An 18,553-nucleotide genomic window follows, 5' to 3' on the forward strand; every position below is an offset into this window, starting at 1 on the left:
TGCTGAGGCGCTGGCACAGGGTGCCCAGAGAAGCTGTGGCTGCCCCATCCCTGGCAGTGCTCAAGGCCAGGTTGGACACAGGGGCTTGGAGCAAGCTGCTCTAGTGGAAGGTGTCCCTGCCTGTGGCAGGGGTTGGAACTGGATGAGCTTTAAGGTCCCTTCCAACACAAACCAAGCTGGGATTTGCTTCTGTTGAAGCTGCATATGCATTTGCAATGCGATCACCACAGTGTATCATTCTATCCTGGCTGCATACAGGCTGTAGGCAAAACCTGATTTATGTTGTTAGAGAAACCGCAAAAGTCCTGCAATACATTAGTCAGCGCTGCTGAAAATAAAAGGAGAGAAAGAAACAAGGTATTTCTTGCAAAAAGTTGATATTTAAGTTCTTTCCACCTATGCCTTTGAAGGGAAGAGAAGTATCTCCGGTAAGAAAGTTAGACTGCAATTCAAACCGTGCCATCAGCTCCCTCCTCGCTGCGGGATGCCCCAGGGCAGAGCAGCAAGGGGACGCAAAACCACGGCCCTGAGCACCCTCTTTGAAGAGCAGTGGTAAAGAGCAGGGGAGGAGGAGGGTGACAGAGTACCTGGACAGGTAGAGACAGCGAGAGCAGCTCAGCTGCCCTCTGCTGACTGCCTCATTCGTTGAACACTCCTCGGCTCCCGCTGAACCGCAATAGAACAGGCGAGGGTTTCCGTGCATTCATCTCCACGCTGCCGCGCGGGTGCTTAGTGAGAGCCGGGTCCGTACCCATCCCTTTACCCGCTGTGGGGCTCTGGCTGAGAGAGCACAGGAGGTCGAGACGCTGCTGCAGCAGCCCCGGTCACTGGCGCAATGCTCTGCTCCAGCTGGTTAAAGAGACATCCAGGACCTGAGCCAGTGCTTCTGCTGCATCGGGATGTACCTACCGCGACAGCAGCAGGGCATTCCGTGCTGGGGCTCGTCCAGTTTCCAACCCGGGGTCCCTTCTGTAAATCCCAACATCAATAATGCATATCAACGCTACCGGTGGTGGTGATGGTGCTGCTACCGGCAAACTATGTGGTCCCCAGTGGGGCTAAGCGGGTTTCGTGCTGTGGTTAAAAGCACTTATTAAACAGGGATACTACTGCAATCCTCCGAAGGAAAGAGACTGACCCATCACATCGTGCCTCTCATGATATCGATAGGTCTGCTTAAATCCACATGACCCATTTCATTCCTAACTCTTTTTAATGAAAAACATCTCTAAAAAGCCCTCAACAAAATGGTAAAGGGGTTTAAGAGAAGAGGAAGGAAGACGGGATTGAAGTTTTAAGGACGTTATCATGCTTGCCGGCCCTCGTGGCTCTGTCAAACTGCTTCGCTTTTAACTTGCATCCATTTTATCCAAGGTTCAAAGCCAAACGGGAGCATGCACTCATTCCGCACCTTATGGATATGTATCTCTGTACAAAACAGCTCTAACCGGGCGCTGGGGTGGGATCCCCAATGTACCAGCATCACCCACTCGGCCTCTACTCCATGTTCCCGATCGAGAGCCGGGGGATGCTCAGCGCGGACCCACCGCTTCCAAACGCATCTGTTATGGCCACAGAGGGGCATATACCGCACAGAGAGGAGAGCAGGACTAACCGGTACCATCGCAGGTCCCTATATCCACCCCTCCTCTGCTCGCTAGACCCCCCCCCGCCTCAGCCCGCGGCCTCCCGCCGCCTCAGCGGCCCGCCCCCCGCCGCCGGGCCCGGCCCCCGGCTCCTCCCGCCGCCTCAGCCGCTCCCGCCCGGCTCGGGGCCGCCCGCCGGTCCCGCTCAACAAGTTCCCCCGGTGCCGCCGGGACCCGGCCGTGAGGATCCCCCCGGCGCCTCCTCCCGCCCCCCCGAGCCGGGCTCCGCCGCCCATGAGGGCAGCGGGGGGAGCGGGCGGCGGCGGCGGCTGCCTCTAGCGAGCGCTCGGGCGGCCGCAGCTGAGGAGCGGCGGGGCGGGCGGCTCCGGTTCGGGCTCCGGCGGCCGATGCGCGGAGCGGCTGCGGGCCAAGCTCGCCCCGGCGGCGGGAGGGAGGGAGATGCAGCGCAGGGGGAGCGCCCAGCCCGACACTTCAGCCTGAGGAAGCACGAGGTAAGCTCGGCGCGCTGACCCGAGCCCCCCCCCCCGTCCCTTCTCGGAACCCCCAAATACCCCCTTCCCCTCGGTTTTCCTGCCCAAAACTTCGCCAGGGATGAGCACGAAGCAGCGCGCTGAGCGCCAGCGTTATGCAATAGTGCCCGTGCCTGCCTGCGAGCAGCTATTGCATACAATAACTTTCATGACAGATAAGGAGAGAATATCCCCTACGCGCGTCCAAACCGCGACTTTCTTCTAGAAAGATACCAGCCCTCCGTCCAGTGCCGCCTTTCCGAGGGCAGCCGGGAGGGCAGAGGTGTAGCTGGAAGGGTTTTGGAAGAGGAACGAAGTGCTTTTAGCTCTCCAACGGGATTGATGGCGAGGAACTACCGCCGCTGGTGAACTTCAGCGCTGGGCGCTCCAAACGCTGCCCTAATGAAGTGTCCGTGCGGCGCGGCAAGGGACGGGCAGCGGACGTGGGCACCCACACGGTAACTTGCAGGAGAGCACTTCGTTAGCCACCAAAGCAACCCCAAACCCTCGCCAGCGCCTGAAGCTGCCGCTGTTCTGGGAGCCGTCATTGTTAGGAAGCGGTGGTTCCCCCCCTTTACTCCACCGTTCCCTCATCCCCATCGTCAAAATCGGAGATGCTGTGAAAATGCAGTAGCAACTGGGACAGAAGGTAGGACAGCTCCAGCACCAAAGTCACAGCCCTGCACCTTGCCTCCTGCGAGGCATATCCAGAGCTTCCCGCTTTGCCTTCCCATCCTGCCTTCCTACGGCAAGGAAAAACCCTCCCCTGCGACCCCATCGTCCCCACTCACTGCTGTGTTTGCACAGAGGTGCAGCAGCGAGGGGTTGCAGGGCTGCAGCCAGCCTGGGTCTGTTTGGGGGGGGTGCAGCCAGCCCCGGCAAAACAGGGACATCTTGGAATTCTGAAAGCAGGGAATAGCATTCTCTGCTTATGTCACCATCTCCCGTGGTGTCTGTCCCAGAGGACTGGTCCCCCCCTCCTGTGCCAGGAGTCAGAACGGGGGATGGAGCAGTTGGGTTTGACCTTGTGTGTCTAAGCAGCTAAAATCCCGCACGCACGAGCATCACAGAGGAAAATTTAACTCATTAGGCTCTAGGATAGGGAAGTTTGGGAAGACCTGTTTTTCCAGCCTCTGAAAATCACTGTTACTCTGATGAATACTGGAAAGCAGCAGCAAAACAGTAACAGGTCATGCCTAATGTAAACTGGGAATTTATTCCCTCTGCTTAAGCGTTGCATAGTGATTACCGTGCCTCTTTACAGTGCTGTCAGGAATGCTGCAGGAATCAAGGTTAAAACACAGCTGCTAGATGGAAAAACTACTAGCTAAAATCATAAGAAAATAAAAGAAATCCTTCCATTTAGCTGCCCTAGCCATGTACTCAGAATAATCTAATGTAAGATCTCAAGCAAAGAGATCTATAGTAGAAATACAAGCACGGAGAGTAATTTATTTCCTTACTTTTGGTGTGAAGCCCATTGGTGTTCCACCAGTCTGCTCGTGCCTGCATTTCTTTACTACGGTAACGCTGCTCTCTTCCACTACAAATAACAGTTCTAAGTTAAAAGCTGGATTATTTTTGTTCCTAGTATTATAAATGCGTATGAGCAGCTCCGATGAAAATATCTCAGTGCTCAGAGATTGTTCATTTATCTTCTGGAGGTTTATATTCTATACAGCTATGGCAGACAGTCATGGAGTTCAAGAGAAATACATCATGTCCACTGTATAGCCAAATATATAGATTTGGATATCTAAATATACTGAGCAGTTGTAAAATGAAATTAATGCCCCAGAGTTTGAGGTGCTGTTGCATTTAAAGCAGAATGAGCTCAGCAGGGAAGGCTGATTCTAAATAAGATGGGGGGTTTGTTATTGCTAAGGACATCGTGATGCCCTTGATGAAGAATATGTGTGCTTTAGGACTCTGTAGTGATTAACGATGTGTATTTTTAACAAGATGCTCAAAATAATTCCCATCTTGAATGAAATCAGTGCCTTTCCCCCAGACTGGCACGTAGAAAAACCAGCTGGGCAGCAGCAACACAAAAGAAAGTGTTAGTTACTTATGGAGAGGGACAGCACTTCACATTCAATGCACCCTTCTACTAATGAAGCTCACAAACAAGTAGCTCATAAGGCTTTCCCCTCCTCCCCATGTTAACTGTTTCACTGATTGAAGCATTTTGGCATGAGATACACACGGTTTATATAGCTAATCTGGAGGGAAATAAAAGATAAGAGTGGCTAAGTTTAACTTATAGAAGGAGAACATGGTCAGAAGCCCAAGAGCTGACTCACAGACAGGCACTACCAGAGATCAGACACTGTTTGTCACCACAACACACATTTAAATGACTTAGAAACCCAAACTCCACAACAGATTGTTCAAACAACAATGAGATATTAACACTAACACGTCGTTTATCCTGTTCTTGAGAGTTTAGAATCAAACTCAGCAGCACCAATCCTTTGCTGGTGGGCTGGTGAAAGCCAAAACCATCAGTGCTAAAAGGCAAGGATACCTCTGCAAAGCTATAGTGTCTCAAGGCAGTTCCTTATCCAACCGTAGTCTTGTTGGCCAGGGAGAACTGAGGATGTGTGGTCACGTAATTCATGCCTACTTGAGGGAATTACAGTAAATCCAGAATATTTGAGAACATAATTCCCATGATTGTTTCAACTAGCTATTACAAGGGTCTTACATTCTGCTTCATGACAGCCACTAGTGAAAGAGCTGCAGAAAATTTGGGCAAGAGATTAAAAACCATGTCAGCAACAAATCTGCTTTATAGCCCAAGACTCCCTTAGATTTTTACTAATCAGACTGCAAATTAAATAGGCTTTAAGGAAATGAGCTAATGAGCATATTTTAAGGTAAAAATAAACTCCTCTGATGGTAAATTCAGTGGGAATTCCACATTTAGCCTTCTGAAAATCAATGCATGCTTTTCTTCTGCTTCAGAACACAGTCTAACCTCTGAACAGACCCAGGGACAGCTCACTAGGTATTGACATTTAGGTTTAAACCATTACTGACCACACAAAAGGTGTGACCGGAGCAGCCTCTTATTTTAGTGGCGCATCCCCACTTTGAAGTCTATTTACCACAATTTTACTACATTCAGGCTGAAGGCAGCTTCTCTGCTGATCCCTTTATGCTCTGGAAAAAGTTTGACTTGCTTATACCATTGCCGAGCACATCGTGGTGATCAGTGCCTTAAAACTCGCCCTGCTTTCCCCTTGTACATACATCACAGGCACAGAGAAGTGGTTGTAAATATAACAACCTGGTGATCAAACAGAACTCAAGGTTTCTTCCTCTTTCCCTGCTTTTATTTCTCTTCAGCAGCAGAAAGATTATTCCAGGCCTGATTTCACTCCAGTAATAAGTTTTCCACTGATTTTAATGCAGAGGAGCATAGGCAAGGAAGGGCCATTTTCAGTCTGAATTAAGAAGAGATGGATTTAAAAGCCCTGGGACTGAAGCCCTCCAAGTCCTGCGATATTTGGGTGCAGATCTGAGCCCTTTAATGTATCCTTACAGGAGATTTTTGTCCTTGCAGGGAAGTGCTGGAGCTCTACGTATCAGGTTCCTCAATCTCTGCACATCACTGATGATTTGGCCTCAGACTCAGCCCGTATAAAACAGTGTGTTAAACACCTCACAAAAACTACATGGTATGTCCAGATATATCTGAGGCTGCAGCAGCTAAAACAGAGAGACCAGAGTAATCATTTGTAACCAGTAAAATGCCCATGATGTGCTCATGTACATGGTGTAAATTCAACTGTATGGCTCAGTGCAGCCAAATTACATAGAAATTTCTAATAAATGAGACCTTAGAATTAATTTTCAATGCAAGAAACTACGACTAGGAAAATAATACTGTTCATAGAATTGTAAAATAACAGACTGGTTTGGGTTGGAAGGGGCCTTAAACTCATCCAGCTCCAACCCCTGCCACAGGCAGGGACACCTTCCACTAGAGCAGCTTGCTCCAAGCCCCTGTGTCCAACCTGGCCTTGAACACTGCCAGGGATGGGGCAGCCACAGCTTCTCTGGGCACCCTGTGCCAGCACCTCAGCACCCTCACAGGGAAGAGCTTCTGCCTAAGAGCTCATCTCAGTCTCCCCTCGGGCAGGTTAAAGCCAAGAGGGTAGATTTAGATTAGATGTTAGGAATTCCTTTACCTATGAAAGGAGTCAGAGCCATAGCACCTAAAGCTGTAGAAATGCCCAGCACAACTTAACATTAGTTAAAAACGGACCTTTTGTATTTAGAGCCCACTTTGACCAGTGTTACAAGGCCTTTCCAACTGAAATACAGCCCATTTCCATGGTGACCTAAGCCACAGGACTAAGATGCCTTGTTAAGACTCGGTGAGACACACGAAGCGGAACACAGGTATGTCATACATCCAAAGCTATGTTTAAATAGGGTGGTTTGGATATCAGCATGATTTGTGCTTCCTGGGACATCACAGCAGCCAACAGTTATGCCAGAGCTGTGATGCTATTCCTTGGAAGAAGCTGGTGAGGTCAAAGCTGATGCAAGTTAGGCAGCCATACATGTCATACATACCTTATACACCATATACATGGTATACATGACTTACAAATTAAAACAGGGGCTCTGTGATGCTCAGTACAAACCCACTGAAACACGTGTGTAAATTCAGGACTGGATTTTAAGGAACATCAAAAGTGGTTTTAGTTTGGTTAGTTACTTCCCGCTCTCCTTGGCAGAGAGGAAGAAGTAACAATGCAGTGACAGGACTAATATTTGTGCATTCATATATGAATAAGAAAAAAGAAGTCTACAGCAAGCCCAATCTCTTCTTCAGAACATTAGTAATCTGTTGCTTATGCCCATTTTGTTATTATAGGCATTACTCCCTTCTCCAAATACAGTCAGAAATGAATGAGGACATACCCACAAGTAAAGAAATTTAACTTGTGGATGGGTTTAACACATTTTGTGTGTATCAAGGCCATTAGCAAATAAAACAGAGCAGTACCTCTAAGGAGCTGACAAAGAGACAGATAAAACATTCCAAAACTGAAGAGAGTTCAGCAAAAATTATACCTGCACTGCCCAGTACCACCACTAACACTGATCCATTCTGTAGACTAAGTTGCTGAATTCAGGATGAATCTGCATAGTTCAGGTAGTCCTAGCTGAGCAAGTCAGTGAGCATAACGTGGTACATTCTTGCATTCACACTCTGTGTTAGTATAAAACCACACAAAGCCACAATAAACATGATGCAAATTGTGTCTCCTGGATGGTTGTGGTGCCTGGAGTGTTATCAGGCAACTCTGATTGATAACAGGGGAGTTCTCAGCCACAATACATCAGCTTCAGACAAGCAAAGTGTCTAACTCCAACAGACAAAAGGGACATAGGAATACCCCCTAAGAGTATCTCTACTTTAACAGACTTCCTAATTATCCATATCACAAATAACCCATCCTAAAACACCATCACCAGATGGTGAGATCTCAGTTCTCAGTGTCCCAGGTCCACAAAACCTGGAAGCAATTTAGCCAACAGCTCCACACCATCTTTGCACACTTATTCCTTCCCTCTTCATTCCCCATCCAGTTCTTCCCACCCTCATCCATAAGGGTTGTCCATGTGGCCTGGAATGAGCTGTTAGCCATGGTACCACTTATCAGCTCCCAGCCTTCTCTCAAAGTCCTTGTGTCTGATGAGAACTGAAGGCTTTGGGAGCTTAGATTTGGAGCATTCAGACCACTGTTCAAATTTAAGACAACTTCCCCTCCTATCAGAGCTCAGCTCTTCTATCGCATTACTTATGTTAAAATCATCTTAGAACCAGCTTTTATGAAATAAGCTTTGCTTCTACTGCTCCTCACTTGCAGTTCAGCAATTACAACATAGCTTTTGGTCTACAAATAACACTTTTGGGGGTGACTAATGCTCATTTTTGCACGAGCCTTTGCTTTAGAAGAAGACAGATTTGGGCGCGTCTCTCATTTTTCACCAACATCAGCACGCTCAGATGTGACTGCACAGTGATAATTTACAATTACAGCAAAGCCAGAACCTGCCTGAAACCAGGAACCGTTCACAAATGTGCTCCTTGAGAGCCCTATAATGGTTACATTTGGAAGAGACCTTAAAGCTGATGCAGTTCTAACCCCCTGCCATGGGCAGGGACATCTTCCACTAGACCAGGTCATTCAAAGCCCCATCCAAGCCTGGCTTTAAAGAAGGTGAAAATTGCACTGCCTTTATTTCCTGCTGACAGCACTGGGGCGCAAATACGATCTCCCAGACTTATATTCTCCAATTAATATCCTGCTAATGATGCTCCCAGCAGTGTTGTTGAGCAGCACTTCACACCCTCCCAAGGCTTGTCTGCACCCAGCCCTAATCGGAGTCGAAAGAGCTGACAATGTTCTGATGCCTTACAACCACAACCTCAGGAAAGTCATTCCTGTCTGTCATCTCCTATTTGTAGTAAGCTCTAGCCCAGACAACCAAACGTGTTTTCCATACAGTGAGATTATCTGCATTCCCATGGGAAAGGGCTGAGCTGCAGATATTGCACTGCACCCAAACACACTGCAGAGCCCTTCCACTACAGGCACAGAGAACCTGATGATGCAAGACCGAAGTATGGAGTTAAAGCACAGAATCCCAGCCTGGTTTGTGTCGGAAGGGACCTTAAAGCTCCTCCAGCTCCAACCCCTGCCACGGGCAGGGACACCTTCCACTAGAGCAGCTTGCTCCAAGCCCCTGTGTCCAACCTGGCCTTGAACACTGCCAGGGATGGGGCAGCCACAGCTTCTCTGGGCACCCTGTGCCAGCGCCTCAGCACCCTCCCAGGGAAGAGCTTCTGCCTAAGAGCTCATCTCAGTCTCCCCTCTGGCAGGTTAAAGCCAAGAGGGTAGATGTAGATTAGATGTTAGGAACCTGCTTACCCTCATCTTTCCTCTTTACCCAACACATGAAAAGCTACGATGAAAAAGCAAACCAGCTGCAGTTATGTAGGTGTCTGCAGTTCATGTTTGCAGCCCCAGCACCCAAATCACCCTCTCTGTACATCTGACAGTTTTACACACTTGTTGGCCAAAGCTGCAGACCAGACCCGCTTTTTTCCCTGTCATTTGATCATTGATTTTCTTCTTGAACACCCACAACAACTATTGATGCTCACTAGGGACAATTAAAAGTTACTGTTACACAATGCAGATAAGCGACTGTCTTTAAGCTCTTGTTTTTAACAGCTTGCTATTTAAAGTATTTAACGCAAAGTCCCATAAAAATGAAGAAGCCTTCCAGTGAAAGCACGCTGCCTTTTGGACTCCTGGAAAACAGTACAGTATGAGCAGAACTCTTTGTGATTCTCCTAGCAACACATCCTCAGCAGCATCCTTACACTGCGCGTACCAGCTGTAACACTGACAAAGAGGTGCACAGATTTACATGGCTAAATGATGCTGATAAACCTTTCCTCCCATTTCCAGAGTAGCTGCCTAGCACAGAAAGGAAAAGTAAGGATAATTCCTTTAACGTAATTCATTTAATGTTGGGTTTTTTCCTCCGGTAAACTAAATCCTAGCAAATGTCTGACATTATAACTATGGATGTTATAATGTCATATAACAGGGAATATCTTTGGACATTGCATTTGTTCCACTAGGAAGTTAATAGTTACTAACTCAGACCACAACTACATTGGTTTTAATGCAAGTCTCCTGTTAGCGTTACCATTACTTGCACATCAAGTGGCCCTTATTGTGCAGAATTTTACCACATGGAATGAATTCCTCTCCGTTTCATGCATGTTACAGTAGAGGAAGCACCAAAACCTCAGTATTATTCAAATCTGTGTTCGGAATCTGTAGCAAACAAGTCAGAATTATAGAAAATAGCATCTAGCAGCCTGTGCATTCAGGGAAATGGGTTTGTTTCTATGGAAGATTTCAAGTAGTTTATCCTACAACACATTCCTGCTTTATCTGAGATTCTGCAGCCTTATTAAATCATACATTTTATTTTCCTGTCCCTTAGTTCTAAGGCTCACAAGAGCATTTAAAGGCATTTCTTGTCTATCTCAGCCATCAGGAAATGATTTTTATACAGCATTTGCACAGAGCCTACCAATGGATTGGAGAGGGAAAAAAACCAGACAAACCACACATGATTATGTTTATTCCAAAGGAAGACTTTCAAGGCAATCAGGAATCTATCATGTGTCATCACTGGAACTAGATGACTGATAGAGCTATGGTCTGAAACGGTATTAAGAACAACCCTACCAGACGTGTGTAGTTTACAGTGCAATGCTTTGTTTGCTGATTATATACCCCAAAGCTGGTTTTAGGCTGACTAAAGGATCAGTCTAAATTAGGAGACTTTGTATCAGACAGTGGAACCTTTTAGTTTCTTTCAGTGAAAATACAGCCCCTCCTTCACAAGCTTTAATTTTGCCATGGAGCCTACAGGAGCTCTCTGTTCTGATATGCCACTGATGTAGGGAAATGCTGGTAATGCTCTCTACTGCACTGAGGTTTGCAAGCTTCTCAACATTGTAGGGCTATGGCAGCTCACCCTGTACTTGATAAAAGACAATACAGAAGAGCTGCAATAAGAATTAATTCAGTATTGAGCAGTAGAGAAGGAAATTAAATTCAAATTCACTGCTTAAGTGTTTCAAAACAGATTAAAACCCAGAAAAGACTCATTTGCCATTGACCAGCACTGCTAACTCTCTATGAGCAGTTCTGATAAAAGGAGGACAGACTGGCCTAGCACATCTGTTTTCTATGTCAATGGATTAGTGGTGGGGTCCTCATAATAATCACCAGTACTTTTCACAGCACAAAACTTGAGTATCCCTGCACCCTTGAATTTACCTTTCTTCTCATTCCTGTGTATTAAAACTCCATAAAACATTTGTCATAAGAAAAGTTTCTGCAAACTACTAAGAAGTGGCTCAGCTCCTTCATGTTTTCCAACATTTTTGTCTGTACCTGGATATTTCTTCCTAATATTTAGGATCCTGCTGTATGGTTTGTAAGTTCGTATCATAACACGGTTAATCTAGGGCTGAAAATAACTACTGAAGTTTAAATGCCTGAAAGTTGAGGGAATTGCATGATATTAGAAACCATCTACTTAAACTGAAGAAAAAACATTTAGATTACATGTAAAATAGCCTCAGGTTGCTGGCACAGGTTTATACGATGCTATATTTAAAATTAACATAGAATAGGCTTTTATATTGTACTTGTTTCTATGAAAGAAATCAAAAGTTTCTTTCAAAAGTCTGTTTTTAACAATAGAAGCATATTGTATTCTACCTATTGAGGATGACTTATAGCTATCAAATAGTTTTTAAGCAACAAATATGCATTTTATGACAGTCTTTAGACATAGCAAACTGGCATATGATTTCTCATGAGACAGCATAGCCTCGAGACACTCCAAAGCCTGAGGATGCTGCAGGTCACTAATGCATCCTTTTTCAGGTGGTGAAGTCCAATTATTTGCAATCCTTTGCATTAGTTTTCCTTTAAGCTATTACGTATGAGCACAAAACACCCCTGTGTGCGCTCAATAGGTGCAGAGAAGTTTACAGCTGCATCTCTGAAGCCTTCATTGGGTCTGAAAGCCCAGCAACTGAAATCTGCGCCTTTCACCTGCATTGGGAACGTGGGAAGTTTTAAGTCCGCTCTGCTTATTAACACATTTAGTCTTTGAGTATGTACTTCTGTGTCCTAAACCTGACAGAAATAGGATTTAAATTACAAGGCAAGCTACAGATCTCCTTCCCCTTCATTAACAAATTAGTAGGAAATTCAACACCGTAATTCACTTCGGAGTGCAGTGACTTTGCAGAGGTCTGGATTAAAAGCGGAGGTCCTGTAAAGATCTCCGTACATACCTAAGCTCTACCTGCTGACACAGGCTTGAACAGGCCAGTTGGGAGCCCACAGCTCCTCATAATTGAGGTGTAAATCACATAAACTAGGTCTCCTTCCTTGAAATGCCCACTGCATTGCTGAACTGAGGGGAAGAAATCTCTGCAGCAGCAGTAACAGTGAACTGAAAGGGAAGGATTTAACTGAACAAAACACGCTATGGAGAACCTGAAAGAACAAAGGGGATGGTTTCTGTAACCTCCCTTGAAGATTTTATACTAACTTAAGGCTTCTCTGTGCATCACTTTTGTATTATTAGTATTAGTATTTAATAATTTATTTCCCTATTCAGACATAAAGGAGCACTGTTTAAGGGTAATCAGCCAGAAGTTCATAAATCAAGGCTAAAAGCTGACAAATAGGCTCTGTGATTACTTCAGTATTTAGCTTAGCAACTCAGCTCATGCAATCAGGGTTTGAGTAACTACAGACAAGAAGTCTATTAACTGTATTTAACTGGTATCTGCAATTAAAATCCAAATTCAAAGCCTGTATTAACCCTGTGACAGAGTATCATGGAATGGTTTGTGCTGGAAGGGACCTTAAAGCTCCTCCAGCTCCAACCCCTGCCACGGGCAGGGACACCTTCCACTAGAGCAGCTTGCTCCAAGCCCCTGTGTCCAACCTGGCCTTGAACACTGCCAGGGATGGGGCAGCCACAGCTTCTCTGGGCACCCTGTGCCAGCGCCTCAGCACCCTCACAGTAAGAATAAGCCACTAAATAAGAGTAAGCCATAAAGTCTGCATTCAAACTGAGAAACTCCATCTCAGGAGCTGCCTGAAGTATCCCAAGCCCCATATTTCACAGACAACCTTGCTTCGTGCTCTACAAAACATTCCTGAGCTGAGTAATGGCCAGAATTACAGATAAGTAAGACCAGGGACTGGAATCCAGTCTCTGAAGGTCCAGTCTGTGCCTGTGGCACGCTCCTCTTTGCAGGAACTGGTGGGACTGTTGGCTTCCAGTAGAGATTGAACAAGTGAGCAGAGCCTCCCAGGAGACACCACCACAGATGCTAGAGGCTAAGTAAGCCAAAACTGGAGTTAGCTCCTTGTCCAAACCAAATGAAACAAAACAAAAAAAGGCATTCTATAAAACTCTTCCCTTTTAAATATTTAACTCACAATTGTCTGCTCAACCATTCTTTTACCAAATGTGCACATAGAGTTCTCCTTGGAGACACTGGCATCCGAGTCAGGCTTATGAAGAAAGTCCAGTTCTTTAGGGTGCTGTCAGTCACAGGGTTCTATAAAGTTATTAGCCCACGCTACTAGTGGGAATAGGAGACTTTAAATTAGCTGAATCTATCAGGCCTGGGCAGCTGGGAAAGGGAGACAAGCAATTTTTGAAGAATCAATTTATTGGCTATTAAAGACATGCTTAAAATTAACTGTATCACAGAGCAGAGCACTGCATTTATCTACTTCTGTTGTGGAGAGCATCGCCAGGCTCTTGGTTTCATATGGGTTATAGACTCCGTTAATTCCATTTGTTAAGCCATTGCAACCAGACCCAGTGATGCTGCAGCCCCAGAGATTATGGGATTAAAGTGATACATGAAATAATCTGAAAACTGAGACAGAAGCACACTAATGAAATAGCAATATTGAATTGTATCTTCGTGGATCCTACTGTCAAATAACCAAGTGCCAGAAAACTCACTTGGAAACGCTGAGATATCCTAAGAGATGTTTGTAATAAGTGACTTTCAGACCTAACAACTGATTTTTGTAAGCCTCTTTCATGGATAAAAACCTCTTTCCAGATGTAATTACCGAGTATTTCACATCTCTCTAAATGGAACATTTTGTATTTGCTACAATTTCTTAGCAGTGCATGAACTCGCATTAGATTTGAACACTAATGGATATAGCGGCCGTTGTGTGCCTGCATTTAGGTTTTGGGTAAACTCATCAATTTAGCAGACAGTTCTGCAGGACTGGCTCCCAGTAGCTCTCCGCTGATGAAAGGGCAGAGGTTGGGGGTTTGACAGTCGTTTTTACAACATATTTTAGCCGTGTCTAAAGCTACTGGCCAATTGCAGGCTAATGGATCAGGTTTGTATTTTAGACGAAGCTTCATTATTCACTACAGCACTCCAAAATTCCACCCCGAGGCAGACAGATGGATGGATGTCTGTATTTCCTACCACCTCTGCCTGCATTTCCTACCATCACCATCTTCGGAAGCAGTGAACCAGTTCCACATGCACAGTGTCTCTCAAGTAAAGGCCTAACTTTCCTTGGCAAACATATAATTAAAGAAATAAGCTAGAGATGTATAAACATATACGAATATAAACCATAATTAAAAGACAGCTCAAACCAGCCAGTACAACACTAACATTCCCGACAAAGCACGACTGACTAGGGCTCCAACTGGAACAGAAAATTCCTGACATTCACATGTAGCTGATTTATTTCTCCCTCCTCAAAATGTTGTCTCTGTCTGTACATCACATATTAAAGGCACAGGGATAACTGATCGCACCCCACAACCCCAGTAGGGCACAAACCACAGATCACTTTACTAGCCTAACTCCAGTTTCATCTTCAGGTTTCCCTCTAGAACTTTCATTTCATAACCCCTTTTCCCCCAAAAGAGAGTCTTGGTCACGCTGGTATCAGGTACTAGGCCTGTGCATCCGTATCTAGTTTGGAAATGAGTATCTATTCATTTCACATCCCATTATTTGAATGGTTTTGTCCTAAATCTTCTTTCTTACTGCTTGCTTCCGCAGACTTCCCACATCCTGCCAATTCACGTAAAACCTTGCCCTTCTCAAACGACTGCTGCTCACTCACCACTACCTGAACCTGACAAGTTAGGTGGGAAAAGGCAAACTAGACAGATTTTACAGTATTTCAGTTACTTGTTCACAAACGACTGAGGTCAGGGAAGAAAACCAGGACAAAAGCACTAATGACACATTTGCGTGAGGTTAGTTGAAAGCAAGTTGATAACCCCAGAGTCCAACCCTGCAATATACAGATACGCATCTGTCTGTCTCAGTAACCTTGGGGAAATGTTACTATTAGAATCACAGAATAGTTAGGGTTGGAAAGGACCTTAAGATCATCCAGTTCCAGCCCCCCTGCCATGGGCAGGGACATCTCACACTAAACTATCTCACACTAAACTATCTCACCCAAGGCTTCGTCCAACCTGGTCTTGACCACTCCCAGGGATGGAGCATTCACAACCTCCCTGGGCAAACCATTCCAGTGCCTCACCACCTTAACAGGAAAGAATTTCCTCCTTATATCCAATCTAAACTTCCCCTGTTTAAGTTTGAACCCATTACCCCTTGTCCTGTCACCACAGTCCCTAATGAAGAGTCCATCCCCAGCATCCCTATAGGCCCCCTTCAGATACTGGAAGCTGCTCTGAGGTCTCCACGCAGCCTTCTCTTCTCCAGGCTGAACAGCCCCAACTTTCTCAGCCTATCTTCATAACTTTATTACTTTTAAAACCCCATAATGATTCATTTTCCCCATTGATAGTAATTTCTTGATTGCGTTTTCTTGCATTAAAACTAAATACAAACTATTCATAAGGATTCATTTGTGTCACTGAGCTGACGTTACAAAACAAACTCTATTGTGGCACACTTATCTCAAGAGCTTTACGTTTATTATTTGATTTTAACTAAAAACCTATTTCAAATGCCACACCTGAAAGTCCCTTTACTCCTTTTGCATTATACTCCGAGTCCCTCTGAGGGTACATTGGTGTTTAAATAGGAGATACATGCAGAATACCTGGATTAAGTGGGAATTTGGCAATCCGGTAAATCACAGCATTAGGGAGAAATTTGTACAATAAGAGAGTAAAAACGACCGCTTCAAATGAGGTGTAAAAATGAGGCCTTTAACTACCCCCTTACTACAGATCCCATATGATCTATACAACAATAGAGCTGTTGAGGGGTTGTTCTGCTATGTGCTGTGTTAAGCACTTGGCATCTTCTCATCCTTGAGGAGGTGCTTATATTTCAATAGCAGATTTAGTAATTTCTGTGAATCATCACAGGGGTTTTTGTGCTGTTTTCTTTCTTTTAGTGCTTTAGGATCCTTTGGGATAAAAAGCTCCATTCTAAAGGCATATTACTGCTTTTTGTCAAGGATGGGTTCGTTTGCATTTGAAGCAAAACCTTAATTGATGCACTGCTTGACTTCTTCCATAAACTTTCAGTAGTTCATCAATGTTATGCATACAGCACTACCAGTTGCTAATGATTACTGATCTATAGCTAGGGTTTGCTCTAGTTATGAAGTATATTAACTATTGAGTGAATTCAGAAGACTCGACTCCTGAGAACCCATATTGCCTTGCAGTGAAGTCCAGCCATGGAGCCAGCACCCTCAGTGGGACAGAATCAAGCAAAAGGGTTGAGAAGCTGTGGCTGCCCCATCCCTGGCAGTGTTCAAGGCCAGGTTGGACACAGGGGCTTGGGGCAAGCTGCTCTAGTGGAAGGTGTCCCTGCCCGTGGCAGGGGTTGGAACTGGATGAGCTTTAAGGTCCCTTCCAACCCAAACCATTCCATGAGTGGCAGCCGTTTCAGTCAAAGCAGAATTTAGCTCAAACACTTCAAACTTGGGAGGGTAAAAGCAGCATTTCTGTCATAACATGATGCTTTCTGAACTGTTTTTGACTGCAGGCATCATGGTGAGTAAGGAGCCCAGCAAATGCTTACTCACCACCTCAGAAAGCGAAGTTGAACCAGCAGCTTCACTCGCACTGGAGATGAAATACGCGCTGGATCCCAACCGGCAGATCAAGAAACGCAACAAAGCCCTCCAGGTGAGATTTAAAGATATCTGCGAGGCCCAGAACGAGCAGAGGGACAAAGAGCTCTCGACCACACCGGATCCCGACAAGAGAGAGGCCAAGTCCATTTCCTACAAAACCTATCGCAAGTACATGACGGTGCCTGCCCGGAGGTCAATACCCAACGTCACCAAGAGCACAGGAGTCCAGACTTCACCTGATCTTAAGAAGTGTTACCAGACCTTTCCTCTGGACCGGAAAAAAGGGAATATTCTTAAAAGCGCCTCGGCCGTTGACACCTTTAAGGGTCAAAACAACGGGTTTCTAATAGATGTGAAGGACAAAGACAGCGGGAGCTCCGGGGAGGCCGTTCAGTGGGGAAGGAAGGCCGGGAGCCTGCAGACAGCAGAGTTCATTTCCCACATCAACGAGCGCTCCAGCGCGGGATCCCGCGACAACGGGGCCGAGGCCTGGGAAAGCCCCGGTTTGCACAGCTCTCCCGTAGGCACACCTCCTCCTCCTGCTCTCCCTAACTCATCCGACCCCGCTTTGGAGGATCCCACCCCCGCTGCCCGCCCGCCCAGCCGAGGGAAACAGGCAGCGGGGAGCGAGGAGGCCACCCAAGCCCTCCACGGGAGGGTCTTCAAGACTGAGGTGGCCACTGTTTATTTACCAGCGTCTGGTTCCAACGCCTCCCAGCCCGACTTGTCCCGTCTCACGGCCGAGGCCGAGTGGTCCCCGTGCCCCACAGCCGAGGAGGACAAAAAGAGGACGGTGCACCTCAACGGTGCTCAGCCCCAGGCGGCGGGAGATGCTCGAGCCTGCTCGTCGCGGGCGCAGTGTCAAGCCACCGAATGTAACGAGCAGACCCTTCAGCTGAACGTTTCGCCCATGGAGGAGAGCCAGCCTTGCCAGACGGCCGTGGCGGTCAGCGAGGAATGCCAACAAATCGTGCCTCACACCGAAGTTGTGGACTTGAAAGCCCAGCTTCAGATGATGGAAAGTTTGATCAGCTCCAGTCAGGAAACCATCAAAGTGTTGTTGGGTGTTATACAGGAGCTAGAGAAAGGAGAAGCTCACAGAGAAGGGTGAGTAGAAGCTGTTTAATAACATGTTTTTAATGCCTTTCCTAACAAGCTCTGCCTTTGAATTTGCCAATGTAAATCTGCACACACATTCCTCTGCAGCACCCCAAGGCGTTACGCGTGATGCTTCTCACCTGCTTTAGGCCAGTCCTAGGGAAAACAGCCAGCAGTATTCACAGATCTCTGCTTCTTTGGGGCTGTAATTAAGTAGTTATTTAACAAAGGACCTATAAAATCTCTTCTTGTACCTATTCTAACGTGCAGAGAACGAGCCGCTTTCCAAACAGGATTAGTGAGGATGCTTCCTATCAGCATCTCCTGTTAACCATAATACCTCACACAGCATGAAAAGCAGCAGAAAAACCCTAATTCTGTAAGAGACTTACCTCTTTTTAAGATTAAGGGATATTATTCCAACTCTTGATATAATTCCATTAATGGCATTTGAATCTCGTCTGGTTTATTTGCACCTTCTGAATTGTTAATGATATTTCTTTCAGAAGGAAACGAAATGAAAAGTTGGCATATCAAAGTCTTCTTTGCAGCATTCGCACTGCTTTACACATGACAAAAGCATGAAGAAGCTAAATGCTGTTCATCCCTAACTTACATTACTTAA

General features: G+C 45.9%; 2 protein-coding genes and 1 long non-coding RNA gene across 5 annotated transcripts in view; 2 read left to right on the top strand and 1 right to left on the bottom strand.

Moving 5' to 3' along the window:
• Positions 1–18,553, bottom strand: part of DOCK1 (dedicator of cytokinesis 1) — a 315,244-nt gene that overhangs the window by 168,097 nt on the left and 128,594 nt on the right. The window lies entirely within an intron of this gene.
• Positions 1–18,553, top strand: part of LOC133282575 (uncharacterized) — a 60,298-nt gene that overhangs the window by 12,563 nt on the left and 29,182 nt on the right. The gene's annotated exons all lie outside the window — the stretch shown is intronic.
• Positions 1,760–18,553, top strand: part of INSYN2A (inhibitory synaptic factor 2A) — a 43,857-nt gene continuing 27,063 nt past the window's right edge. The window contains exons 1-2 of one of the 2 annotated variants that reach the window (XM_061478581.1): positions 1,760–2,098; positions 16,740–17,937. In XM_061478581.1, the coding sequence (XP_061334565.1) occupies positions 16,745–17,937 (1,193 nt within the window). In that variant the 5' untranslated portion in view covers positions 1,760–2,098; positions 16,740–16,744. The remainder of the gene's footprint in view (positions 2,099–16,739; positions 17,938–18,553) is intronic. The other variant, XM_061478580.1, reaches the window with a different exon arrangement.

This window comes from Pezoporus flaviventris, unplaced genomic scaffold, assembly GCF_033815535.1.
Source record: "Pezoporus flaviventris isolate CSIRO_AGI_PZ_B2104156 unplaced genomic scaffold, CSIRO_AGI_Pfla_v1 ptg000129l, whole genome shotgun sequence".
NCBI classification, from domain to species: Eukaryota; Metazoa; Chordata; class Aves; order Psittaciformes; family Psittacidae; genus Pezoporus; species Pezoporus flaviventris.